The 27,052-nt window shown below is 42.0% G+C and overlaps 1 protein-coding gene across 6 annotated transcripts; it reads right to left on the bottom strand.

Annotated features, from left to right (window-relative positions):
* Positions 1-55: 55 nt before the first annotated feature.
* Positions 56-27,024, bottom strand: ABHD12B (abhydrolase domain containing 12B). 6 transcript variants are annotated; one of them, XM_078334900.1, is made up of 14 exons: positions 26,895-27,024; positions 19,902-20,029; positions 18,915-19,017; positions 17,718-17,837; positions 15,084-15,114; positions 13,970-14,110; positions 10,448-10,493; positions 10,214-10,343; positions 9,394-9,431; positions 7,492-7,571; positions 3,011-3,093; positions 1,512-1,590; positions 812-930; positions 56-669 (listed from the first exon to the last, which is right to left on the bottom strand). In XM_078334900.1, the coding sequence occupies exons 1-14, from the start codon at positions 26,996-26,998 to the stop codon at positions 642-644; spliced, it is 1,230 nt and encodes a 409-aa protein (XP_078191026.1). In that variant the 5' UTR covers positions 26,999-27,024; the 3' UTR covers positions 56-641. The 6 variants fall into 6 exon arrangements, with proteins under 6 accessions (XP_078191026.1, XP_054095907.2, XP_002753941.1 ...); XM_054239932.2 differs by having other exon boundaries at positions 13,970-14,086; XM_002753895.6 differs by lacking the exon at positions 13,970-14,110.
* Between the last annotated feature and the right edge of the window lie 28 nt (positions 27,025-27,052).

Genomic DNA, 27,052 nt, shown 5'->3' with positions numbered 1-27,052 from the left:
CCAAGGACCAGTCTTAGTCCCGGTGGGCCACTAAAACAAAATGGCATAAACTGGGTAGCTGATAAACAACAGAAATTTATTTCTCACAGTTGTGGGGGCTGGGAAGTCCAAGAGCAAGGCACTGGCTGGATTCAGTGTCTGATGAAGGCTTCTTTGTGCTTCATAGATGAAGCCTTCTCACTATATCTTCAAATGGTAGGAGGGGTGAAGAGCTCTTTTGGTCATAATTTATTAGGGCACTAATCTCATTCATGAGAGCTCGGCCCCACCTCCTATAACCATCACATTGGCGGTTGGTTAGGTTTCAACATAATTTGGTGGGCAGGCCCAGATATTCGGACCATAGCAACTACCTTATTCACAAATATCCCTAGGATGTTTGATAACTACATATTTTTAGATAGGATGTAAATTTTACCAAATTGTGAAAAATGTTTTACAAAGTAGATTATAAGCTAAACAAGAACATTCCATACTGCCTAACATGTATGTTTTCTGTTGTTAAAATGGCAAGTGATTTGCAGAGAAGTCAATGGCTTCGGCTCATCTGACTAGCCCAGTACAATTTTATATTAAAAAATGTACATCACAGGTGGTGTTTAGACGAGGTCTTCATTGAAGATTTCCACTCCTCCAAGACTTCATGACCACTGCTTGCTCAGGAAATCTCTGTAGAAAAAGGACCTGGATCAGCTCACACACTTTCCCTACCTGAGTAAGCAAAATATTACACATTTTCGTGTTGCTAAGGAAGCCAGAGCAGCCCTAATTGCCTTGAAGGGCAAGATACATTTAGCAAAGCAACTCTTACCTTACGGCTATTAATAGTGTAGGGCTTTTACAAAGCAGGTTGTGTTGGAAGCCTGGAGGAAAGATAACCATCTTGACCCTCTCTTTGTTCCTGTATGCTTTATGTGCAATTTCATAGAGCTGCAAGAAACAGAAAGACAGAGACTCGAGGGCTGGCCATTCAAAGCTGTGAATTTTCTAGTCCAATTTCCCTAAAAGCTAACATGGGGAGTTCGTTCCATTAAGTCAAAGACATGAGAACTCTCCATGTCCACAACTGGCTGTCTCTACAGCTAACGATCTAAATGCTGTTCAGCTAATATAGAATACTGATAAAACCTCATCCTTCCCTGCTTGAACCTCGCTGCAAAATGACAAGGAACTGCTATGGACCCACTCTAGTAGAAGTTTATTTGAAAGGAAAATGTCTGCATCTTCTATTTTAGACACAGAGGTTCCCACAGCAGCCTGGGATACCCCACACTTGCAGCGCCACACAACCCAGATGAGGAGCCAGGCTCTGCCACAAACACTCCTTTGAGCTAAGTAGCCAAGACACTGATGCTCATTATATAAACCTGTAAAGCCTATTTAGGGGTGTAGTGAATCTCCTGTAACATCAGAGACCCTCCTTTAGGCTCTAATCAAAGTTTGGCTGAATGAAAAATAAAATGGTGAAATAAGTAAAGTATGTTTCAGTCAGCATTGAGCTCTTCGTTTACCTTTTTTCCATACTCCAAAGGCACTGTCCTGTCATCCTCTCCATGTAAGATGAGAAGGGGAGAAGAAAGGAATTTAACACTAGGGACAAGTAGAAGAAAAGCATTCAGTTAAAGAATTTTACATTGTGATTTCTCCTCTTCCACATTAAAGCTTTAGCAAAACATGAGGTCTGTCTAAATTACAAGAAATTTCTTTCCTTCCTTCCAAGGCATAACAATGCCATACATTTAAAAAGTTCACTTAGTAGCTTTTTTTCTCCATGTAAGTTTCCCTCCCTCCCATTTACTCGTGCAATTTAATTGACTGTTTAATTTACTTTGTGTGATTTTTTGGAAATACTAAAAGAAAAAAACACCAAAACACTGATTTTGTACAATGTTAGAAGAACCTTATATTCTTCTTTATTCCACTTTATTTTGTAACATCTGAAATATTTTATTTAGACTAGAAAAGAAAACAAAACTCAAAACCTCAGTAAAACAAAAACTACGACAGAATCGGAGACCTCTTTATAGAAATTTGTTTACTTTTCCCCTTAAATGTAGAAGACGGACACTCAGTGAACAGGTGTGATTAGCTTCCTGGTCAGTCCTCTAGTTTGTTAATTCAAAAGGGCTATGACATGAAGAATGTCATGTCTCCCACTCCAATTACTTTCTCAAACAATGTTTCCCTGTCCCCCCCCAAAATTCTGATACCCATCCATCAGTGGGTATCAGTGACTCACTGACACCTCTGAGAATGTTAGATTTTCTCAAGTGTGTTGATATAGAAAAAAGTATTCACAACAACTGCATATTTGGAAACATTCTTAAATTCTCTAACTGTGACAGGGTAACTAGATAAATTCTAGTCATTGGATTTGCTGTCACGTTAGTAAGTTGGATGGTAGCTAGACCCTAGAGAACCTTTAAAAGGTCTTTTTTTTTTTAACAGGACGTCACTCTGTCGCACAGGCTGGACTGCAATGGCACAATCACAACTGACTGCAACCCCAACCTCCGAGGCTCAAGTGATCCTCCCACTTCAGCCCTACCTGTAGTTGGGATGACAGGCAAGTTCCCCCATGCCTAGCTAACTTTTAAATTTTTTGGTAGGGATGGTGTCTCCCTGTGTTGCCCAAGCTGGTTCCAAACTTCTGAGCTCAAGCTATCCTCTCACCTCAGCCTCCCAAAATGCTGGATTATAGGTACACGCTGTCGTTCCCCGCCCTTTAAAACGTCTTGATAGGCCATAAATATACAACTTCCTTTATGAATTCAGAGAGAGAGTACTGAGTTGATGAAGTCATTGCATTAGATATGAAGAAAACAGCAAATACTAAAAATTCATAAATACTTTACCTGAATCTTAGTGCCCATCTAAGAACCACAGAACCATATTCTAAGAATAAGAATGACACTCCAAGGTCTAATGTTACCATCAAGTAAGTCACGATAGTTTCCCCTAAAATCCTTTAGATATGGTAATAATGCACATCTTTTCATCATTTACTTACTTTTCATCATTAGGAAAGACTATTTTGTCTTTTCTCAGGGCATCCATAAGTGTACGTAAAAATCCTGGAATATTCCGGTAAATCTATTTTAAAAAAAAGAATTAATATTTGCCCCATAGCTGTGTCATTTGTTACATAGTCTTTCATTACAAACCAGGGTAACAGAGAGTAGTGACTCTCTAAATATGATAAACTTAACAAAGAACTTTTAGGATTTAGAAAGTAATGCATGTCGGGAATTTGGTAAAAAAGGAAGGAATGTGGAAGAAACAAGGCACTCATAATCCTGCCATCATAGATCATCACTGTTAACATTTTGCTTTTACTTCCTTTAAAAAAAATACAAATGGTACCACTAACTCTTACTTCTCCATATAGAAGCAGTGATATGCAAAACCTAAAAATTGCTTCTACTGTGAACATAACTGGTTTAGTTGGCAGACAGAATATACTGATTAGTCAAAAATTCTGATGAAAATTTGCAAAACATAGAAAATTGATCTTAGAGATTTTGAACATTATACATTTTTTAATATGATTTAATATGCCAATGCCTTAAAAGACATTTTAGATTTTAACAATGACCTCAGGACTCCAGATACAACAACACTCATTCGAGACATACTAAATTTGTTGCTTAATAGCAAATCCTAAGAAATAGAATGCTAGCTAAATCCACTTTTACAATGTTTTGACTCACATAGTCAACATTTAAGTTAGTGTATAGGCTCTAGAAATATCCATTCCAACTGAAAATAAGGAGTCAAGGACGGAAACCCTGAGCAATATTGCACCTTTCTCACAAACTTTGAACCCTTCCTCCAAAATGTATCCCAAATCCATTCATTTCTCCCCATCCACACTATCACAGCCTATGCCACCTTTCATCTCTTGCTTATACCAAGCCGCAATCCCAAGTGGCTCCCTGCTTCCCCCTCACACTTCCATAATCCAGTTCCCACAGGAAAGCCTGAATGATTGCTTTCATGTGCAAATCAGGTCATAACACTCTGGTTCAACACTCTCCAAAGGCAACTGGATTAAACCCAAACATGTCACCTGGGCCTCCAAGGCCGTGTGCAATCTGGCGGCTGCCTGCCTCCCTCCCCAGCCTCATCTCCTATCACTGAGCCCCTTCCTGTCCACCTCCTGGCTCTGCTGCCTTCTGCCCCTGGAACATGTCAGGCCTGATCCCAGCCCAAGGCCCTTGTCTTTGCTTTTATCCCAGCCTGAGATCTCTAGATTTTCCCATCATCTGGTTTTATCTCAGGCACGTCTCAGCTCAGATGCTATTTCTTCAGAGCTGTTTTCCATAACCAGCTATCAAACCTTGCCCCCACCTCCCCGGTCATTCTCCATCACATTATTTTAGTGCTTTCACAGCACTTCTCACTACTGGATTTTTTTTATTATGTTTTTATCCTCTATATGTTTCTCCATCAACTTCACAGACAAATAGACTGCAACTTTCTTCTTCTTATTATTCCCTGTGGTATCCTCAGAAACTAGAAAGGTTCTTTGATAAATATTTGCTAAAGACAAAATGAGTTGATTACGCAAATATTCCTGGTGTACACTTTGTTATGGTCTATCATTTTCATCTTAGCATGACTGAATTTCAGATATTATTTGTTTGTTTATTTTGAGACGGGGTCTCACTCTGTTGCCTACACTGGAGTGAGTGCAGTGGCTTGATCCTGACTCACTGCAGCCCTCGAACTCCTGGGCTCAAGCGATCCTCCCACCTCAGCCTCCATAGTAGCTGGGACTATAGGTGTTACCACTACACCTGGCTAACTTTTTTAATTTTTTTCTAGTTTCACCATGTTGCCTAAGACTGGTCTTGAACACCGTGGTGGGTGGATCACGAGGTCAGGAGATTGAGACCATCCTGGCCATCATGGTGAAACCCCGTCTCTACTAAAATACAAAAAATTAGCTGGGTGTGGTGATGCGCACCTATAGTCCCAGCTACTCAGGAGGCTGAGGCAGGGGAATCGCTTGAACCCAAGTGGTGGAGGATGCAGTGAGCCGAGATCATGACACTACGCTCCATACTGGCGACAGAGTAAGACTCCATCTCAAAAAAAAAAGTGAAAAGTCAAAACAAAATCATAGAATATATGTGCAATACAAATAATTGTCTAATGACTCACATCCAGCATAAAAAGTCATATAGGCTGGGCGTGATGGCTCATGCCTGTAATTCCAGTGCTTTGGGAGGCTGAGGCGGGTAAATCTCAAAGTCAAGAGACTGAAACCATCCTGGTCAACATGGTGAAACCCTGTCTCTACTAAAGATACAAAAATTAGCTGGGCATGGTGGTGTGCACCTGTAGTCCCAGCTACTCAGGAAGTTGAGGCAGGATAATTGCTTGAACCTGGGAGATGGAGGTTGCAGTAAGTCAAGATTGCACCACTGCACTCCAGCCTGGTGACAGAGCAAGACTCTCTCAAAAAAAAAAAAAAAAGTAATACAATCCACCTAAAAAATGGGCAAAAGACATGAACAAGAAGTATCTCACAAGAGATGATATCCAAATGGCTAATAAACATGTTAAAAGTTACCCAACCTCACTGGTTATCAGGGAAATGCAAATTAAAACCATATTGATATATCAATATAAGGGCAAGGATTTTAAGCAACTGGAGCTCTCATACACAATTGGTGAGAGAGTAAAGTAGTAAAGTCATTTAGGAAAAATTGCATTGTAATTATTAAAGCTGGCCATATGGATATCTTATTACTCCACAATTCCACTCCAAAGGTATACCCCAGTGAAATTCTTGTACATGTTTACAGAATACGGGTTCAAGAACATTCATAACAACAATATTATTAATTTCCCTAAACTGAAAGTAATACAAATGTAATAACGCAAAATAGATCAATAAATTGTGGTATGTACATAAAATGGAATAGTATATAGCAATGAAAATAACTAACCTACAGCTATACTCTACACATGATGAATAAAATCCCAGAAATATAACGTTGGGTGAAAAAATATCCCATATAATTTTGCTTTTATATAAAGTTCACAGACAAAACAATATTGCTTAGAGATGCATATACAGATGGTAACACTATAAAGAAATGCATAGATATGATTATCATAAAATTAATCTAAGAATTACATCTAAGGGCCAAGGTGTATGTCTAAAATAAGGCTTACTGGATTGGGAAGTAACATACAGACTTCTGGAGTGTGGGTGATGCTAATTTCTTGACATAGGTGATAGTTACCGGGGTGTTCAGTTTATAATTGCTCATTAAATCATGTATTTTTCTTATTTTGCTAAATTTCAACATTAACACATTTTTTAAAAAACAAACTAAATAAAAAGATTGCATCTGACTTACGTTACATACCTACAATTGAATGAATTTATTAGTAATGACTTAGAGTAATATGATAGATATGCAATTAATGGTTATATTATATTAAAATAAATATTCAATTTCTAGAACCAATTGAAAATGTCTTATTTATCATATCTTAAACTACCAGCATTCAGTATTTTACATTGTAGAGAGGATTTCTATATTTAGTTGAAGCTTAGATAGTAAAGCCATTTTCAGGAGAATGTGGTTATGTGAACTGGCTGTCCTAGGAAGTGATGAGCTACTTTTTCCTGAAAATAGAAGTTCCAGAAATTCCATCTATGATGGAATTCTATCTATAATGGTTTATGGTACAAAAGATTCCTAAAATTGACAGAGTAACATACTCCAGGATATCTTACAGTATGAAACAACAATTCAGAATAATTTTAAAATTGAGGTCATGTATCCCTCTAAGGTGCTCACTCTCTCTATATATATATCTCTCCTTCTCCCCACCTCTCATTTGCTAACATTTACACGAATGTACAACTATAAATAATTGAGCATTAGGCACAGAATAAGATTATAAAGTTAGGATAGTCTACGCAATAGATATTTTTAAACTGCATCTTGTGACACAATTCTTTGTACTTAGTTTTCTTAGAAAATTTGTCTTCTTTATCTGGGATACTATGTAAGATAAGATTCTTTGTACTTAGTTTTCTTAGAAAATTTGTCTTCTTTATCTGGGATACTGTGTAAAAGTATTTGGCAGCTTCCTTAAATTCTCTAGAAACTTTCTTATGATAAAGATACAAAAGAAGTATGGCTGACATTCATAGGGCTCAAAAATGATGTATAAAATGTTTGTTTTCACTTTAAAATTAAAATAAATAATAAACTTAAGGCAACTCTACCACAAAATTATAAAAGAGGTATTATTAGAAGAAAATAAACAAAATATCAAATCCAAAAGCCATAGGTTCCCTTTTATGGTAACTGGTTAATAAACTGTCTCAGATTAGAATAACTGCAAAACATAAAACTACTTAAGAAAAGGAAAACAGTTAATAAACTTACATGTGTAGAAATAGCCTACACTGTATCAAAATAGCCTACTTTGATACCTTGTGAAGATGAATCAGAGTCTCACCTTTAACAAGGGATAATTGATACTTGCAACCCACATGTTGGTAAATGGAGCTTCCAAGACAATAGCATCAACTGGGCATCCTTGAAAATTAAAGAAGGAAAGAAAGAAATCAGTAATCCCCCTCTTCAAATACCATCTTTCCTAGATAAGGGGTCTTCAAGATCTTGTACTTGAACTACCTGCATCAAAATTAGTTGTGAAGGTTATTAATAATGCAAGTTACTGAACCCCACTTCATGTTTATGAGTCAGATTCCCCAGGGTGGGGGCTGAGAATGTTTATTTTAACATGCTTCTACCTTCCCCTCCCTCCCCAAGAGATTTCTGTGTACATGATAATAGCTGAAAACCACTACCTTCAGGCCTGGCGCGGTGGCTCAAGCCTGTAATCCCAGCATTTTGGGAGGCCGAGGTGGGTGGATCATGAGGTCGAGAGATCAAGACCATCCTGGTCAACATGGTGAAACCCCATCTCTACTAAAAATACAAAAAATTAGCTGGGTATGGTGGCATGTGCCTGTAATCCCAGCTACTCAGGAGGCTGAGGCAGGAGAATTGCCTGAACCCAGGAGGTGGAGGTTGCAGAGAGCCAAGATCTCTACATTGCACTCCAGACTGGGTAACAAGAGCGAAACTCTGTCTCAAAAAAAAAAAAAAAAAGAAAACCACTACCTTCTTCTAAGAACACAACCAGCTCTTCTCAGCTTGAATAACTTAAGAAAGCGGAGTACTACAGGAAGACAGTGTTCTGCAGCACATTGCTAAGAATGTGTCAGAGATTGACTAGGTTGTTTAGCTCAACGCTCCCTCTGAGAACAATTGGAAAAGGTGTGGTGGGTCACCGTATATGTATACACATATGTTTGAATGGATATGAGGGCTACTGGTCAGTGAGAAATTACAGAAGCAATAACAAAAGAAAGAAGTCCAGAGAGTTTGAGCTGCCTTTTCCCTCAACGCAGTTGAAAGCAATAGTGGTGGCTGAGAGGATCAGAAATGAGACAAAACTTTCAGCATCTCACAAAATCCAAACGACCAAAATTAGAGTTCAGGATCTCACAAGAAAAAGGACCCTAGTACATTTCTCAGGCTTTTGGTTGTGCCCTCAGAGAACTACACCTAGGAGTAATAGGAACTGGGAATACACCAGCCATCATAACAACTGAAGGCCAGCTTCAGATCAGCTCAATCTCTAATTGAACTAAGGTAATCTGTCCCTACCGTAACTGACTTTCAGGAGAAGAGTAAATTATAGCTGGAAGAAGATAATATCACTTCAAGTTTCAAATAATTTCTATGATTTTTCATAAACTATGTGTAGCCCATAATCAAAAATAACTCGAAATACAATGATAAGCAAAACACACGCACACACACAAGCAGATAATTGACTGGAATTTTTTAATTGTATGGCATTAGGGTAATGAATATTTACATTTATATAGCATCTCTATACATGGAGTAAACTCTAATTTTGATTTTTGAAAAATTACCCTGTTCACAGAAGTTCTAACTCTTCAAATCAGCTAGGATCGAAGATTCTGATACAAACAGTTCTCAGATCACTTTGAGAAACACTGACATAAATATGACTAAGAAGGGCTGCAAAGAGCCAATTCTGCATATCATTTAATAATGCAGCATTTTTGTCCTGTAATTTAAATGAATATTATATCACAAAGAAGATTCTTTCAAAGGTATTTATTTTTAACTGCAGAACCTAAAACCAGCTATTATTTTATATTAAACAGAGATAAAAAAGAAAGCCTGTTTGCACTGCCAGAAACCATCTAAAGTGGGGATGCTTTAGGTGTCAGCTATGTTCATAGTCTCTTGACAGTTTTCACTTTCCCATCTCAAGCCAAGAGATGGGAAATTATACCACCTAAGCATAATATATTACCTTTTTCTTCTAACACTTTTGCAGCATTCGTTGCAACTCTGTAAAGCAATGAAAATTAGTACATACGTGAAGCAATAACTTAACAGTATAAAACACAACTTCTGGTATGAGCATCTGATAAAAGCTCTGGGCTCTCTGGTTAGAAAAATGCATAAAGACAGGACATTTGCACACTATTTCAGAGGGTTCCACAGGCCCTAAATTAAAGATCTTTTTCTCTCTTTCTTTCTTTCGTTCTTTCTTTTTTTGTTGTTTTTGTTTTTGTTGTTGTTGTTGTTGTTGTTTGAGACAGAGTCTCTCTAGGTCACCCAGGCTGGAGTGCACTGGCACAATCTCGGCTCAATGCAACCTCTGCCTCCCCGGGCTCAAGTGATTCTCCTGCCTTAGCTTCCTGAGTAGCTGGGATGACAGGCATGTGCCACCAAGCCCAGCTAATTTTTGGTATTTTTAGTAGAGATGGGGTTTTGCCATGTTGGCCAGGCTGGTCTTGAACCCCTGGCCTCAAGTGATCTACCCACCTCAGCCTCCGAAAGGGCTAGAATTACAAGTGTGAGCCACCCCACTGGGCCAAGGATCCTTTTCTTTAAAACCCTCAGAAAGACTTGGACTTCAGTGTAAAAGATAACCATAAAGCTGAAGGGACCCTCTGTTGTTTTACAGACAGCATACTAAGATGACAAGGTCTTCTGGAGTGTGAAAGCGATCAGCAAAGGGTCCCTGTCTCCTGGGTCAGTGCTCCTTCCACTACTGGCTGCTGCCTTTGATAGGACACTAAAGCCTCAAGGACCTGCCTACAGACACATCTGCAGAACTCACTTACCCTGTACCCAGGGAGTGGCCCCAGAGACACACAGGAGTGATGCCACTTCTTGTCTTGGTCCACTCATAGACACAAATAGCATCCACAGTCAGACCCTCCTCTGTGGGCTTACCCGTAGAGTCCCCGAATCCTGGTAGCAAGAAAAGGCAAACAGTGTCACTGCCTTCAAAATGAGGGGTCATCAGAGGCCCTCTGCTTGTTGAAAAATCTCTGTACGCCATCCTTAACACATACCTCTGTAGTCAACAGACAAGACATGAAAGCCACCATCACTCAGCACCTAGGTAACAAAGGAGCTGTTATCACTTTAATTAGAAGATGTAAACAGAAAAGACTTCTCATCCCTATAGCCATTCATATCACATCACAAGGAGGTCTACTTCAAAGGTAATTTTAACTTGTTCATTAGTATTTATTTTTAACTGTAGAACCTAGAAAAATAGCTACTATTTTATATTAAATGAAGTTAAAAAAGAAAGTTTGTTGCACTGTCAGAAACTCTCTAAAGTTAGGGTGCTCTAGGTATCTGTATGTTCAAAGCATACACACTCGTTTAATAGCTGGGGAAAGATGTATTTTTGAAATCTAGTGTTTGACTTCCGACTTGCAAAGTCAAGGCTCAGTGGGAGAGATGGAAAGCAGGAGGCTGAGCAGGGTCACATAGCCGGGGTGTCACGCTGGCTCTGGCACTTGCCTGCTATGTGACCTTGGCCAAGTTATTTAACATTTACATATGTAAATATTATTCTGAAAAGTGAGAAACAATAATAGTCACTTTTAGGTCTATGAATGTCTTCTTTAAAAATTTTCTTGAGAATAAGAACTCTAAGCAAGTTGTAGAGGCAATCAAAAAGGGGAAGCTATTTATATTAAATATGAATAAAGAGTTAATTTCAATCAATAATAGGGAGATCACTCTAATATATGAGACCCCTGCCAAGCTTCTAGTAGGTAAAGAAAGACTATGAAAACATAATTTTACATGAAATGAAATACAATGATTGTTGTATTTCATGTAGAGTTACATGTGCCTGTAATCCTAGCTACTCAGGAGGCTGAGGCAGGAGAATCACTTGAACCTAGGAGGCCAAGATTGCAGTAAGCAACCAAGATCACACCACTGCAGTCCAGTCTGGGTGACAGAGACTCTGTCTCAGAAAAAAATACAATGATAAAGAAAAGAGAGATTAAAAAGGACAGAATTTTACTGTACAGACACTTGTCAAACTTTATTTAATTCTCAAAACTGTACTGTACAGTAGATATTATCCCCGTTTTACAGATAAACTGAGCCTTGCAGAGTTTAAGTAACTTATTTAAGATTGCCCAACTAGCTACAACTAGAACCAAGATTCACTCCTGGGTCTGCCTCTGTCCAAATACTGTGCTTCTCCCACTGCATTTTAGACATGGGTGGCAAAACCTCATTAGGAACTTGTAAATACAAATTGGACTAATGATGAAGAACTAAATATAACTTTTAAATATCTGTTACATTGCCTGGACAACATGCCCCAGGGGAAAAAAAAAAATCTGTTACATTCCCCCCAAATAAGTTAGCCAAGACACATGGCGGCTAAGCATCCAGGAAAATGGGAATATCCATGTGAGTTGCAGCATGTGTTGAAGGACCGCCTAGCAATACAACCCAAGAACAATAGCAATGGCCGGGCATGGTGGCTCACACCTGTAATCCCAGCACTTTGGGAGGCCAAGGCGGGCAGATCACGAAGTCAAGAGATTGAGACTATCCTGGTCAACAGGATAGTCTCTACTAAAAAATACAAAAATTAGCTGGGCGTGGTGGTGCACGCCTGTAGTCCCAGCTACTTGGGAGGCTGAGGCAGGAGAATTGCTCGAATCCGGGAGGCGGAGGTTGCAGTGAGCCGAGATAGTGTCACTTCACTCCAGCCTGCTACCTGGCGACAGAGCAAGACTCTGTCTCAAAAAAAAAAAAAAAAAAAAAGAATAACAGCAACAAATCCTACTCCTAAGAATTCCTCTCTAGGAAAAAAAGATGTGAAAGAAAAAAAATCAAGATGCTTATAGTTTTCTGAAACAATACTATTTAAAACAAAGGCAGGGAGAAAAAAAATCTTATATCCTACAGCAGTGGAACAGTTAAGTAGACAATTGCTTATAAATACAATGGAGAATGATACAGCTTTAAACTGGTTAATTATGACGACTGAGAATATGGAAGAATGTCTGTAAAATAGTGTTAAGTAAAAGAGCACAACATAAAATTACATAGAGATACAATCATAGTAACAAAAGCTTTTTATAAGGAGAAATTAAAACTAGGTGGGAATGCAAATCAATGAAAATAGCTGTACTAGTCTGTTGCAGTGATGAATATATGAATGAATGAAAATTTAATAATGAAAATTTATTTTTTAAAAGAAATCACCTATTCAGAGGAGGAAATGAAGGGCTAAGAAGTTTGGTCCTGTTGGGCAATGATGACAGCAGCACTTGACACTTGACGCCCACAGTCTGCCTGGGGGCAAAGCCCTGCCATACCAGATGCTCTCCTTCCCCACCCATCCTAACTACCACAAGGATCACCTGGCTGCACTTCACACCTACAGCTCTTCTTTCTGGGAACATTGAGACAGCTCTGAGTGGGAGGGGAAAAGCACGCACATTCTCATGGACATCAGCTTCACTGTTTCACATGGGGAATGCAAAGGGCAGGGTGTAGAGGGAAAAGCAAACCTAAAAATGAATAAACACGGCCCTCCCAGGCAACACTACTCACAGCTACCCCACTCCCCAACCCCACTCGCCCAGCCACCACTCCACAGGCATTGGCTCTGAGAAGGCAGTGATGAAGGGATGAGGGGAGGGGACAGTAGAGGAGCTTCCTGTCTGCACAAGGGAGGGAGGATGAAGAAAGCACTGGAGATACTGGTACTGCAAGGATTCTGGGGCAGTCATATTGTTTGATCAGAAAAGAACTATGAGGTGGGAGCCAGCAGGTGGGGGAGAGACCAAGTCCTCATGGTCAACAGCCAGCAACCTGCAGCAGAGATTACCTAAGCAGAGGGTGGAAGAGGATAAAGAAGCAGCTTGCTCAACCATTTCTGAGGCAGATAGGGCTAAGTGGAAACCCTGCCATCTTCTGCACACCTAGAAATACAGGGGCTGTCCCAGTAAACCAGAGTCATGCAGCAGGGAGTGACGAGAGCAAGTGTGGGCACATGCTACTCCACAAAGCCTTACATGGGGCTGAAGCCAGGGTTTCAAAGACTTTTTTTTAAGTCAGGGTCTTCTCACTCTGTCCTTCAGGCTGCAGTGTGGTGGCACAATCCCAGCTCATTGAAGCCTCAAACTTCCAGACTCAAACAATCCTCTTGCCTCAGCCTCCTGAGTAGCTGGAACTGCGGGCATGTACCACCATATCCAGCTAATTTTTTAATTTTTTTGTAAAGACAGGGTCTCATTACATTGAGACCCTGGTCTCAGTCTCCCAAAGCATTCGCATTACAGGCATGAGCCCCTGCACCCAGACTTTTACAAGCAGATAGTCTGTGTCTTTAACCTATAACCACTAGAAACGAAAAAGGTTGCTTCTTTCAAAAGAAGTGATCATTTTGTACCTTAATAATATTCTCTCAGCCAGGCGCAGTGACTCATGCCTGTAATCCCAGCAATTTGGGAGGCCAAGGTGGGTGGATCACGAGGTCAGGCATTCGAGACCAGCCTGGCCAACATGGTGAAAACCCATGTGTATTAAAGATACAAAAAAATTACCCTGGTGTGGTGGCAGATGCCTGTAGTCCCAGCTACTTGGGAGGCTGAGGCAGGAGAATCGCTTGAACCCGGGAGGCGGAGGTTGCAGTGAGCCGAGATCGCGCCATTGTATTCCAGCTGGGCAACAGGGCAAGACTCTGTCTCAAATAATAATAATAATAATAATAATAATAATAATACTCTCTCAACCCATACCCCAGCCCTCAGAGAAAGCAAATAAAAATGTCAGCCAGGTGAGGTGGCTCTTGCTGTAATCCCAGCACTTTGAGAGGCTGAGGCGGGTGGATCACCTGAGGTCACAAGTTTGAGATCAGCCTGGCCAACATGGTGAAACCCTGTCTCTACTAAAAAATACAAAATTAGTTGGGCAAAGTGGTGGGCTCCTGTAATCCCAGCTACTCGGGAGGCTGAGGCAGGAGAATCACTTGAGCCTTGGAGGTTGGAGTGAGCAAAGATTGTGCCACTGCACTCCAGCCTGGGGACCAAGTCTTAAAAAAAAAGAAAAGCCCTCTCAACCCATTCCCCAGTCCTCAGAGAAAGCAAATAAAAACATCTTTACCTCCATTTGGCAATGCAGTTGGTAAGTTCATGAAGGTATCTGGGGACAGAGAAACTCACTTCGCTTTTTTTTTTTTTTGACACGGACTCTGTCGCCAGGCTGGAGTGCAGTGGCGCAATCTCGGCTCACTGCAACCTCCGCCTGAGTTCAAGCGATTCTTCCGCCTCGGCCTCCCGAGTAGCTGGGACCCAGGCGCGTGCCACCAAGCCCAGCTAATTTTTGTATTTTTAGTAGAGACAGGGTTTCACCATGGCCAGGACGGTCTCTATCTCTTGACCTCGTGATCCGCCCGCCTTGGCCTCCCAAAGTGCTGGGTGGGATTACAGGTGTGAGCCACCACGCCCGACCTTCACTTCGCTTTTGATTCTCTAAGGTCAGTGCAGCAGCAGAAGTCCACTGGGGACTTTGAGCCCCAGACACCACAACCCACCCTGACCAGTACCCTGTAGACCTCTCAAAAGACAACCATGCTGAGGTCCTGGGGAAAATATTATGACTTGAACAGGATGGACGAGGACTTATGAAACGGGTGCTTTGCAGTGTCTTCAGACATACCTTTACCAGCCTGAGTCTGTGAGAAGCTGCCCTGTGAAGGTTTAAAAAAAAAAACAAGAATTAGGAATGATGATGACAGATTCAATAAAAATCACTCTGGTGCTGCTAGTATCTGATCTCATGCCTTTCTCTTTTGGGTTGGAGGAATAAATAACTAGAAGAAGGAAATGCTTTTTGGTGTCAGAGCCTGCTCAGATGTGTCAGGGTGAGTGATCGATGGCTCCCCACTGGGCCGGTGTTCCTCTCAGTGAGAGCTGGATGCCCAGATCTTTGTATCGCTTCTCAATATAAGCATTTGATGAACTGCTGATAATCCACCTTTTTTTGTTTCTACACAGTGAAACTTATTTCTAATAATACTCTTAGAAGCTAAAGGAAAATAGCCTCCAGAAAGTGACTTTCAGAACAAGGGACAATGTCATCAAGCTGTTCTAAACTAAGACTTGCCTAAATCCTGTCCACTCTGTCATTAAGTGCAAGACAAAGTGAAGGAGAAAGGCTCACAGCCCCAGAGGCGCCAAACCATTTCTTTCCCAAAATAATCTACTTCCTATTAACCACACTAATACAAGAGCATCAGAGATAATTCACAAGACAGAGAATTTTTTTATTATGTCACAATGCTAATGCAGCCACAAATTCGATTTTATTATGATGAAATACAAGGTCCTTTCCAGAATTTTTAAATTTAATTTTATTGTAGTTGTTATTTTAAGTTTGTGATTAAGAAGTTAGTAGTTGTAGTCTTTATTGTGACTGAGACGTCTGCTGTAATATTTGTTGGAATGAGATTGGACCTGTATTTTCAGGAAGAAGCATGATGGTCTTCTTCAATGTTTCCTGTTTTTTTTTAGAAATTAATCAAATTTATTTTTTAAAAGAGTTTTAGGTTCACAGCAAAACTGAGCACAAAATACAGAGTTCCCACATAACCCCTGTCCTCACACAGGACCTTCCCTCTATCAACATTCCAAGCACCACAATGGTACATTTATTACAATCATTAACCTACATGGATACATTATTACCATCCAAATTGCCTAGTTTACATTAGTGTTTACTCTTGGTGTTGCATATTCTATGGGTTTTGATAGATGTAGAATGACATTGTGGTATCATCCAGAAGATTTCCACCTTCCTAAAAATCCTCTGTGCTCTGCCTATTCTTTCCTCCCTCACCCCTCAAGCTCTGGAAACTACTCATCAAAACTCAGAGAACCCTTAAAAGCCATTTATTTGCATTTTGTCTTAGAGCCAAGTTTCTTAAACTTATAGGTCATGGAGCCTTTTGACATATAGTCAACTGAACAATCTAGTTAAGGCTATGGACCCATTTCCAAAGAAAAAAAAAATGTATCCATACTTCAAATTTTATGTACAATTGTGGAGAGGAGTTCATGGGACCTCTGAGGCTTCCATGGATCTCAAGTCTAGAGCCACTGTTTTTTATGCCTCCCGGTTCCCTGTAATCTCCCATTTGTGGAGAGTACTATCTGGTACTCACTACTTGCAGCTCAGGACAGCTGATAGAAAGCTGACCCTTCTGGACAGAGAGCAAAAGTAAGCTGTATCTAACCCCAGAGCCAGGAAATCTGAGATCATTGAGCCACTTGCAGATTTACACAGAAAGACAGGCACCCTGTGTGGTCCACATGGTCCTTTAAATAAGTATATTGTAACATCATGCCCAAGTTTACACAATCAATACAAAGTTAAACTGTGTTGAAAATGCTGGGTTTCACAGGAAATTGCAATAAATGTGGCTCTAAAATGGACAAATCAAGAAAGCGCCTTGAGCAAAGGCAAGTCTTGAGAAAGCCATCAGCTGCCAGAAAAAGACAGGGAGGAAGGGAGTCACAGGGAGGAAGGGAGTCACAGGGAGGAAGGGAGTCACAGGCAGGTGCTCCTCAGCATGGAGGAGATCTGTGGGTTTCCCAGGCACATTGCCCCTGCCCCAAGCTGAAGGGGCACAGTCACAGCTGATGATCATCACCCAGTATAATTATACAGGCCCAGAAAGGCTCTGACAGCACATCAAAGGAGAGCCAGGCTCATGGGAGATGTTCTTTGTTACAAAGGGAGTTTGGGACTACAGAGAATGGGCTGAGGCCTAAATATTCTAGATTAGAATTAGTCAGAAGGTCCCCAGTACCTGTGGTCAGAATTCCATGTAACCTCTGTAAGGAGTCATATTTTCGGTTAGTAACATTAAAGCTGAACAAGGGACTCTTCGCTGCAGTGTTCTGAAAAGTCACTGATGTAGAAATGGCTCTTCCTTCCCCATAATGCATACCTATTCCCTTTCCTGTCATTCATGGGTTCAACCCATCATTCCAGACACTCTTAGGGAGCAAAGGAATCATCCCTTTCTTTGAAATCAACATCCAAGTTTTGGAAGAGTTATTATTTTCTCCTTCTCAGTTAGGGATCCACATTATTCTACATATAGAATAATCTTTTTAAGTGAAGCTTATTGCCAGAACACCCTCAGATTTCAACAAAGGAAAAGAAATATGTGAAGGCATGCCTACAGAGTTAAAAACAGAGCTCTGTCCTTCTTCATTCCCCCGTGGGGCTGAAATGCTCTCAATCTCTTAAAAGAAAAAAAAAAAAAATGTAAGCAGAGCCACTGACCTGTGTTCTGCACTGCCATGAAGGTAAACGATAATTGGGTTCCCATCGCGAAGGGCTGCTTCATACCAGCCACGGTCCTTCCCCTTGGCATCTTCCGCCCGGCAGCTGGGGACTGTATGCCTGAAGAGCAAGGGAGGTTTAAACAGATGTAGAGAGAGGAATTCTCCATCCTTGCAAAGGCTGAAACTCTCCTTATTTTATATATATATATATATATATATATATATTATATATATGTATATCATATAATATACATACACATATATTTTAATTTTTTTTAATTTTTTATATGCACATGGTAAAAATAAAAATCTAACACCACAAAGTGTCTTATAATGAGAACTACTACTGTCCTACCGCATGTCCCCATGCACAGAGGCAGTCCCCCCACCTTTTTTTTTCTTTTTTTGAGACAGAATCTCACTCTATTGCCCAGACTGAGGTGCAATGGAATGATCTTGGCTCACTGCAACCTCCCCCTCCCAGGTTCAAGTTATTATCCTGCCTCAGCCTCCTGAGTAGCTAGGACCACAGGCACCCAACACCATGCCCAGCTAATTTTTATATTTTTAGTAGAGATGGGATTTCACCACGTTGGTCAGGCTGGTCTCAAACTCCTGACCTCGTGATCTGCCTGCCCGGGCCTCCCAAAGTGTTGGAATTCCAGGCGTGAGCCACCATGCCAAGCCCACAGAAACATTTATTTCATGACAGTGGTAATAGTTGTCAAAAGGAACAAGCCCAGGTGACCACGACAGCACATAGCTAAAATGGGCAGTAAGGAAAGGCGTTCTTCAAAACTACCAACTCAAGTGAAATTCGGTAGATGAGTAGGCAGTTAGAAGAAAGAAAGCAGAGAGCTGAGAAATAGAAGGAAGCCTGAGGACAGAGCATGTCCTGGGAGGGCAGGTGTCTGGAGTTGAAGGCATGAAGGCAAGGGTGGTGTGGAATACGGCAGAAGGGGCAGGTGAGATCAGAAGCTAAGGGCAACATCTAAAAGTCTGTATTCCAAATCAAAATTCTTAGAAAGCAAAATCAAGCAAATCAACAGAAGAGGAAGCTGTATGAAACAGCCTTCAGATACTTCCAGGAGCACCCACCTCTCCATGGGCAGGTAACAAAGCACTGCTCCTCTGTACCCTTCTAACAGGAAAACCTGCCCCATCAAGCAACCCAGTGTCCCATCCATGCACTCACCAGATCCCTAGCATCACCCCAGGTTCAACTGTCAGGTAGAAGTTCACCGTGTGAGGAATCTTTAACTCTGGTTTCTTTAAATCCACAAGAAACGGGGCTTTGACTGGAAAGTATAAATCATTATCAACTCCAAAAATCAAACCCCATGCCTTTTAATTACAATCAAAGAAAAGAATTAGCCTACATAGGTTAATAGGCTTCTAAGTTGCAAGCTACTACACTAAACTCCTAGCAGAGTATTTTATTTTATCAACTAGGACTAGCCTGCTGAAGAGGGGCAGAAAACCAAAATCTAAAAGCTGGATTTTAAAGTAGCATCAGTGTGGTACCTCATATTAGAGAAACAGAGTTACTCAATCCTTATCCTTGTCTGCAGCTAAAAGCAGAGGAGACCATTCCCCTAAGAAGGTAAAAAAGCCTAAAAGAAAAGTATTCTGCTACTTCAGTGAAACTAATCATCAGCCAAAAGGCAAGAAACATCCAGATTTCACACAAACCAGGTGGCAAGCAGGTAAGAACTAGAAGGACTGTGTTACACTGACTAACACATAATTCAGTAGAGGAAAAAAAAAACAGGAAAAAAAGATTTCTTACATCAGTACCATTCTCTCTCCCTGTTTCAATCTCTCTCTCTCTCATTCTCTCTCTCTCTCTCCCCGCCCTCTCTCTCATCTTTAAGGGATGCAGATAAGAAGAAAGGCAGAGAATACAGTAAGCAGTTAGGTATCCATATTAACAACCAATTAATTTGCAGTCAGCTCTGGAATTGAAACCCCACCCACAAGCCCATGCATCTCTCTTCACTCCTAGCAGTTTGCAAGGATTCCTGCTAGACTTCAAAGTCAACATTAAATAAGTTTTAGACCATTTCAGTCTAGCCACAATTTTACAGCTGACATGCTGTTCATTACATCCCAACTTTAAGGGCAGTGAGGTCTTTATTTAGGAAAAATCATGTAGGCAAATTTATGGAAGGTCCATACTTACAAAAATTGAAATAAATTAGCATGTCTATCAGAGGAGGGAAAACATGTTCTTTTAAGGATTTACTAGTAAAGCTGTCATACAGAGCAGCAATTTTTCTTCCAAGCGTTGAACAGGAGTGTGGAAAAGATCTGCAAGACATTAGGAAACACACGAGGTTTTCAAAATTAATTCTTTTGTCTTGGTTTGTATTTTTCTTTCTCTTCTTCTTCTTTCTTTTTTTTTTTTTTTTTTTTTTGAAAAGGAGTTTTGCTGTTGTTGACCAGGCTGGAATGCTATGGTGCAATCTCAGCTCATTGCAATCTCTGCCTCCCGGGTTCAAGCAATTCTCCTGCCTCAGCCTCCCAAGTAGCTGGGACTACATGCGCCCACCATCAGGCCCAGCTAATTTTCGTATTTTTAGTAGAGACAGGGTTTTACCATATTGGCCAAGTTGGTCTCGAACTCCTGATCTCAGGTGACCTGCCCCCAAATTTCAGAGACTAACACTGGGAATTCCAGGTCACTTGGCATTTAAGCAAAATCTTTTACACAATGACATGGAATTATCTACAGGGCAGGTCAAGACTGGCACTAAGGGGAAACCAGGTAAGGAGAGTAATAAGGCAGGGCCCCAACCAGTAGCTGAAAAAGTCAGGGCATGACAGGGACAGGAGAAGGGACAATGTTTGCACCACAGCCAGGTTTGGTCCCTTACTATAGCCCCATAGAAGGCTGGGGATGGACCCCAAAGTCACCAGTAAACAGGATTCAGACAGTTTAACAGTCACCGCAGTTTTTAACATATATCACAATTCTGCACTCTGTGTGTTAGCTTCATTATCATTAGTCTCAGTCAGGGAGAGAATAATCCTTAGATCCTCTCTATTCTGGAAGAAATGAGCCAGTGTGAGAAGACCCCACTTCTGAGATGAGATCCCTGAAGAGAGGGACCCATGAGGCACAGGGCTGCAGCCTGCTCAGGGAGTGGGATGGGCACACACACATCTTGCGTATGCTACTGTTCCCTGTGACACAAACCACCCAATCAGGAGCTGTCAGCACACAAGTGACAGTTTGTCCATAAGGGGTCACTAAGGACACCTCTGTCTCAAGTTGCCTCTCTTGTGAGGGTCTTAGAGAGATAGGAATGCAGGAGGTCAAGGTCATCATCTCCTGCTTCCAGTGTGGGTAACACCTCCCATGGGCACTGAGGAAGAAGTGTCCAGACCCCAGGCACAATTAGTGCCTGAAGAATATCTTATAGTGTTATTACACAACTATTTCCGTTATACAATCCTTTATATATAATCATATATTAGTTTATAGAATTAATACCTGAACTATAACTTACTACTTACATATATCTAGCTTATATAATCATACTTAATACTTATATCTAGCATACTTAGTTCTATATAATCTTTCTATCTAATCATATAGGTATTGTAGTCGGAGCTGTACTGACACATTTAGTGCTGATTTATAGAATCACTCATAGTAGCCTGTAGTAGGAGGAATGCCTAGAGCAGTCACAGAACAGAAGCAGTACATAGGAAAACAGCCAGACCAGGACAAGAACCAAAGATCCAGGCGATGGTGACCCTGCCTGAAAGGGCATACGCTGTATGGCAAGCTTGGAGCAAGGGCCTCTCCTCCTGACAAAGGAGTTGTAGTATCTTTCCTGTGGAAAGTAAGCCTCAGTTCTGAGATCCTGGAAATAACCGAGGGAGAAGAACCCCTCTGGTGTGACCAGTCACCGCAGCTGTACACCCTGTCAGTCTTTTCTCGCTTCTGTGCTAGCTCTAATCATCCTCCCATAAATACCTTAAGAGAAGAGCACAAGTCTGTCAGCTCCCACTGCACTGGCTTACAGTATCCTTCTATTAGAAATCCTTTGAAGTCTCCAGCCCCCAGATAAGAAGTGTTGCGCATGACACCTGTTGCACACAGCCCGCCTCCTTGCCTCGGTGATCTAATGGGGGTGGACCCCTTTTCTGTACACGATCCTCTACTGCTCACAGCACGGCCCCCTGCTGCACACAGCCCACCTCTCTGCCCAGGTGACATAATGGGGTGGCCCCTTTGCTTGTGACTCACATGATTATGTATGCCCTATTACTAAGCCTATAGATAATGACCTCACGACCCTGCTCCCTGCTTGTATCTAATAAATACAGATGCTTCCGGGCATTTGGGACTCTCGCTGATCTCCACTCATAGGTTGCATGGCCACCCGAGTCCAGCTGCTCTTCACCAGTTTTTCAGTGTCCTATCTCTTTAATTCTCAGATCCTGCACCTCAGCACCACATAAGGAACACCCCATGACCCTGTGGGGCCCTACAGTACTGCATTCCAGTTTTTGCTCACATTATCCATTAAATAAGTCCCTTTCCATGTTTGAGAGGTCATTGTTAAGACTGTTTAATGTAGCCAAATAATAAGATTGAGAGACTGAAAGCATTTTTGACAAATTGTTTCCCCCTGCCCTGATTCCTCTGCTAGACTGAAGGCATTTTTGGAAGGTAATCATTACCTTTGCTTTGCAAATGAGACTGGAAAGTTAACTACTCTTTCCAAGATCACAAGCCAAAGAATGGCAGAGCCACACATAACCTGCTCTGTCTGATCCCATAGTCCTGGTGACATCCAGGTGAGCAGAAATGAACCCCAGGAACCAGGCTGGCCTCTGGCAAAATTCTGCTCATAGACAGTCTTGCTTTTAGATTCCCTTCCGCATCTCAGCCCTCTCGGGGTCACGTCCTTTCTCCTTTCCTCCCTGCTGCTCCTGTGTTCTCAGGAGCCCTCTGATAACAAAGTCATCAAAGAAAGATCTCTAAAAAATAAAAAAAATTACACCTAAAGTATAACTTTAAAAATCAGAGCACTTATATGTGTTCGGAAGAGGCATGAAGGGAGAAAATAATGAATTTCTGATGAATTTCCAGCAGTTCTGCAAGAAGTGGAAAAGATGTGGGCTAAGACTAATGGCTAGCTCTTCAAATACATCATACACGGGCAATTGCCTACTCATAAAATCAGCAAGAAAGAAACAAAAATGTTTCGTAATACTTTAAAATAGCACCCCACCACCCCCGCCACGAAGGCAGCAGGAAGGAGAGAACATTGTTGTTCTGATTTTAGAGATAAAAAATCAAAACCCAGAGAAGCCACTTTGAGTCACAGATCAAGGCCAAATGGACATAACTGAACACAAGGCTGAACTATGTATGCTTCATTCCAGCCTCTGGCTTCTGCTGGCTTCCCCCTAAGCTCCTGGCACTCACTGCCACCCTGCCTGTTAGTCTCCCGCTAAGCTGTCTTTTGAAGGTAGGCAGGGTAGTCTCCCGCTAAGTTATGTTTTGAAGGTCTGCTTGGGAAGCAGAGGCAGTAGAGGGAAATGTGTGTCTGTTTTTAAGGAATAATTCATACAGAACCCTTCTCTCAAATAGCTCGAGGCACTTCCCTGAGATGCACTGCGGGCAGAGAACACAGTGACCAGATCCTCAGAGCATCAATAATGCAAAGCAGCTTCTTTTAACTAGGTGGTTGTCAATTTGACTTCTCCTAGATCAGTAGGGGATCAAAAGTCACCAGTGGCTAATAGACCTTATTTGAGTGGAGGATGCCGTTTCAGCCCAATCTAAGCTAACGGACAGCCACATCAAACGGCCACCTTGGTGCTTTGGCGCTCTTTCATTTGCCCTTTGATCAGCTGCAGCTGTAAACACACAGCGTCCCACGGGGGCCTCAGAACCTAACTGGATGATTCTTACTGGTGAAAGCTGGTGGAATCTGAGCTGCTACAGTGAATCACTCAGGCTCAGAGGTTTCTGCAAACCAACTTCGGGAAGCCCAAATCTAACTGCATTTACTATTCCAAATTTTAAGGCATGTTCCTTCAACCTATGTGCCAATTCATTCAACTGACACGTATTGGTCACCAAGCACCAGGAGACACCCTCCCAACCTTTCACACCCACAGAAGTATCTCTTTTTTGTCAAAGTCTCTCTGGAGAGATTGTTCCATGATGACTTTTCCTCTCTTGTCTCGTCTCCCACAAATAATAACGGGGCCTCTGCTGGCCTTGAATTGTTCGCTGATGGCTTTCACATTATAAGCCCTGTCTTCCCAACTCCATCAGGCCACAGAGGACAAGAACAACATGGCATAGAACACTTCCTTTACACTTCATTCTGTCTAGCCCAGGGCTGAGCTCAGTACATATGTATTGATGAATAGTTTGAAAATGGAAAAAAAGTGCATTCCTTTTGAAAGGGAGAAGGAAGCAACATTTATTGGTAGCTTTGGGGAAAAGAAGAAGGGCCTTCTTTTTTTACTTACTATTCCAAATGAATCCATGTGAGCTCCACAGAGCAAGGACTTTTGTCTGTTTTATTTACTGCTGTATGGCCAAGATGTGAATAGTGCCCAAGAGATAATAAAGAACCAACACTGTGGGAAGAATGAATACATCTACCAGCCCACTCATGGACACTTTCCGAGCACTATCTAGGATCATAATGACTTGGGATGAAATAGAGGGAAATGAGGAGGAAAATAAAGCTTTGGTTTCCCCCAACTTCTTTCTGGAGTATGCTTTTCAGTTTTCTAATTTAAAGAAAACCAGTTGTAAGGTGGAGACTTACACCTGGGCCCATACACCTTAAGCAGCAACTGGATTTGATTTTTAAAACTTGTAAAATAAATAACTAGATCACTAAGGCATTAAAAAAAATAGCCACTGGAAAAAAAATCATATGACAAAATGTTCTTCTTGTGTCTCACAACACATCCCACCAGTTCCAGAGCTGATTATGATCAGGGCCAGGGGCATGGCAAGCCCTTCATGAAGATTTGCTCATCTGAATGAGCCCCGCTCCAAGAATCAAAGAGGACTTGGGATGGTGGAAGTGAGTCGGGGCCTCAGCCTCAGCACATCTTACATTAGACCAATATTCTTCTGCTCAGATTAAGACATGCACTGGTATTTTATTCTTTCAGGAAGTGTCTCTGGAGACTTTTTTCACTAATTAGCAATGCAAGTAATAGATGGTCCCCAACTCCCCATCTCCCACTCCATTATCAACAAAGTGGGTTGTTCTCTACAAGTGAAGTGAAACTTCGATTCTCTTCCTAATAAACTCCCTTTACTGTCAAATAAATGTTAAATAATCAGCCATCAATTCCATGGAGATCATGAAAGTGAGAGGCATTAGAGGGCAATGTTCCCAGAATCACCATATCTGGGAGAGAAGTCCTGTTGATGTGCAGCTTGACACGTGCCATCAGGACATTCTGCCGGGTGTTCATATCCAACACAGAGCTGGAAGGCAATGAATGAGCCCCTACAGAGCTACCAAGAATTAAAAAAAAGTAGAAGAGAAAACAGTCCAGGTGCAGTGGCTCACACCTGTAATCCTAACACTTTGGGGTGCCAAGGCAGGTGGAATCTGTGAGCTCCAGGAGTTTGAGACCAGCCTGGGCAATGTAGTGAAAACCCATATCTACACAAAATTTAAAAATTAGCCCAGCGTGTTGGCAGGTGCCTGTAGTCCCAGCTATTGGGACTGAGGTGGGAGGATCGCTTGAGCCCTGGAAATGAACCAAGATTGTGCCACTGCACTCCAGGCTGGGCAACAGAGTGAGATCCTGTGAAAGAAAGAAAAGGAAAGAAAGAAAGAAGGAATGAAAGAAGGAAAGAAAAAGAAAGAAAGAAAGAAAAGGGAGGGAAGGAAGGAAGGAAGGAAGGGAGGGAGGGAGGGAGGGAGGAAGGAAGGAAGATTGCTGTTTGTCACATCACTCTAGGCACTCCAAAGTGAGGTCTCCTGTGTCTAGATGTGATTTTTGAATTTTTTTTTTAAACGGAGTCTTTCTCCATCACCCAAGTTTGAGTGCAGTGGCACCATCTTGGCTCACTGAAACCTCTGTCTCCCTGGTTCAAGTGATTCTCCTGCCTTAGCCTCCCGACTAGCTGGGACTACAGGCGCGTGCCACCATGCTTGGCTAACATTTTGTATTTTTAGTGGAGACGGGGTTTCACCGTGTTAGCCAGGACAGTCTCCGTCTCCTGACTTCGTGATCCGTCTGCCTTTGCCTCCCGAAGTGCTGGGTTTTTTCAGGCATGGGCCCCTGCACCCGGCCCCAATTTTTGGATATTTTATAATCAGCACAAATTAAACAAAAGGAATAGAATGAGGGAAACAAAAATGCCAATATCTTTCCACACCAACAAAACTAAATGAAATGCCCATTTGCCCTGTGTCCAGGATCTCCAACCAATACCTGGTTTCAGGGCAAACAAGACCGCCAACATGTTGCTGGTGGATTCAGGTAATTTAAGGTTACTGTTTACAACGAGCATCCATGGGAGGAAGAAAACAAACAAAAACCAGAAACACCCGCTGATATACAGACATTTCAGATTTAAACAATGTAAGAACTTGGCACAGGTAATGCCAAGTTATGGTTTCAACATACGATACACATCTTTAGCATAGTGGAGGTGTGTTCTTTAAATGCATGCCAGGGAGTTCACACTCAGGGTGCTAGGCAGGGATTTTCTGATCCTTTTCCACCTACACAGATAGGCCCTTGTCCTGAGAGGATGCCATCGAAGATTACAACATATATTACTATTGTCACTATTACTAGTGTCATTCAGATCCATCCTGTAAGTGAGCAAAATGGTCAGATAATAGAGATTGGTATAGAAATCCAACCATCTCCCTGACATCTGTATTTCGGACGCCCCCAAAATTATAACTTCCTGAAAAATACCAAATCCAAGAGTCTCGCTGGTCCAGGTTGGGATTGAGGCTGAGGATACCAAAGGCAACCAGAGTCCTAGAGTTCGCAGCGGGCCGCCAAAGTCCCCCGGGAGTCACCGTGTAGGTCCTCCGGCTCGGGTCGGCAAAGCTGGTTACCGCCTCCGCCGCACCTTCGCCCGCTGCCCCATCCCCTCGCAGCCCGAGCCGTCGGGACCCTGCCACTGGTGGACCTGGCGCGAACTCACCGCAGGTTGCGCTCGACCATGTCCCACCAGCCGGCCAAGCAGTCGCGGGCAGGGGGCCTGGGCGGCTCGGGCATCGCGGCCGCCTGACAGTCCTGCGCTTCCATCCCGAGCCGCCGCCACCACCGCCACCGCCGCGGGAGCTGCAGCCCGGAGCCCTC

The sequence above is a fragment of the Callithrix jacchus genome, chromosome 8 (genome assembly GCF_049354715.1).
Source record: "Callithrix jacchus isolate 240 chromosome 8, calJac240_pri, whole genome shotgun sequence".
NCBI lineage: Eukaryota > Metazoa > Chordata > Mammalia > Primates > Cebidae > Callithrix > Callithrix jacchus.
Note: the sequence above shows the minus strand (reverse complement) of the source record. Positions and strands in the feature narration are given on the sequence as shown.

What these genes read in the sequence shown, in the direction of transcription:
- ABHD12B (XM_078334900.1), bottom strand. Translation starts at nt 26,998, where the DNA reads ATGGAAGCGCAGGACTGTCAGGCGGCCGCGATGCCCGAGCCGCCCAGG. An exon ending in CATGGCAGTGCAGAACACAG is followed by an intron (nt 15,115 to 17,717) that starts GTCAGTGGCTCT and finishes AAACCTTCACAG; the next exon opens with GGCAGCTTCTCACAGACTCA. An exon ending in GGCCACTCCCTGGGTACAGG is followed by an intron (nt 9,432 to 10,213) that starts GTAAGTGAGTTC and finishes ATTGCTTTACAG; the next exon opens with AGTTGCAACGAATGCTGCAA.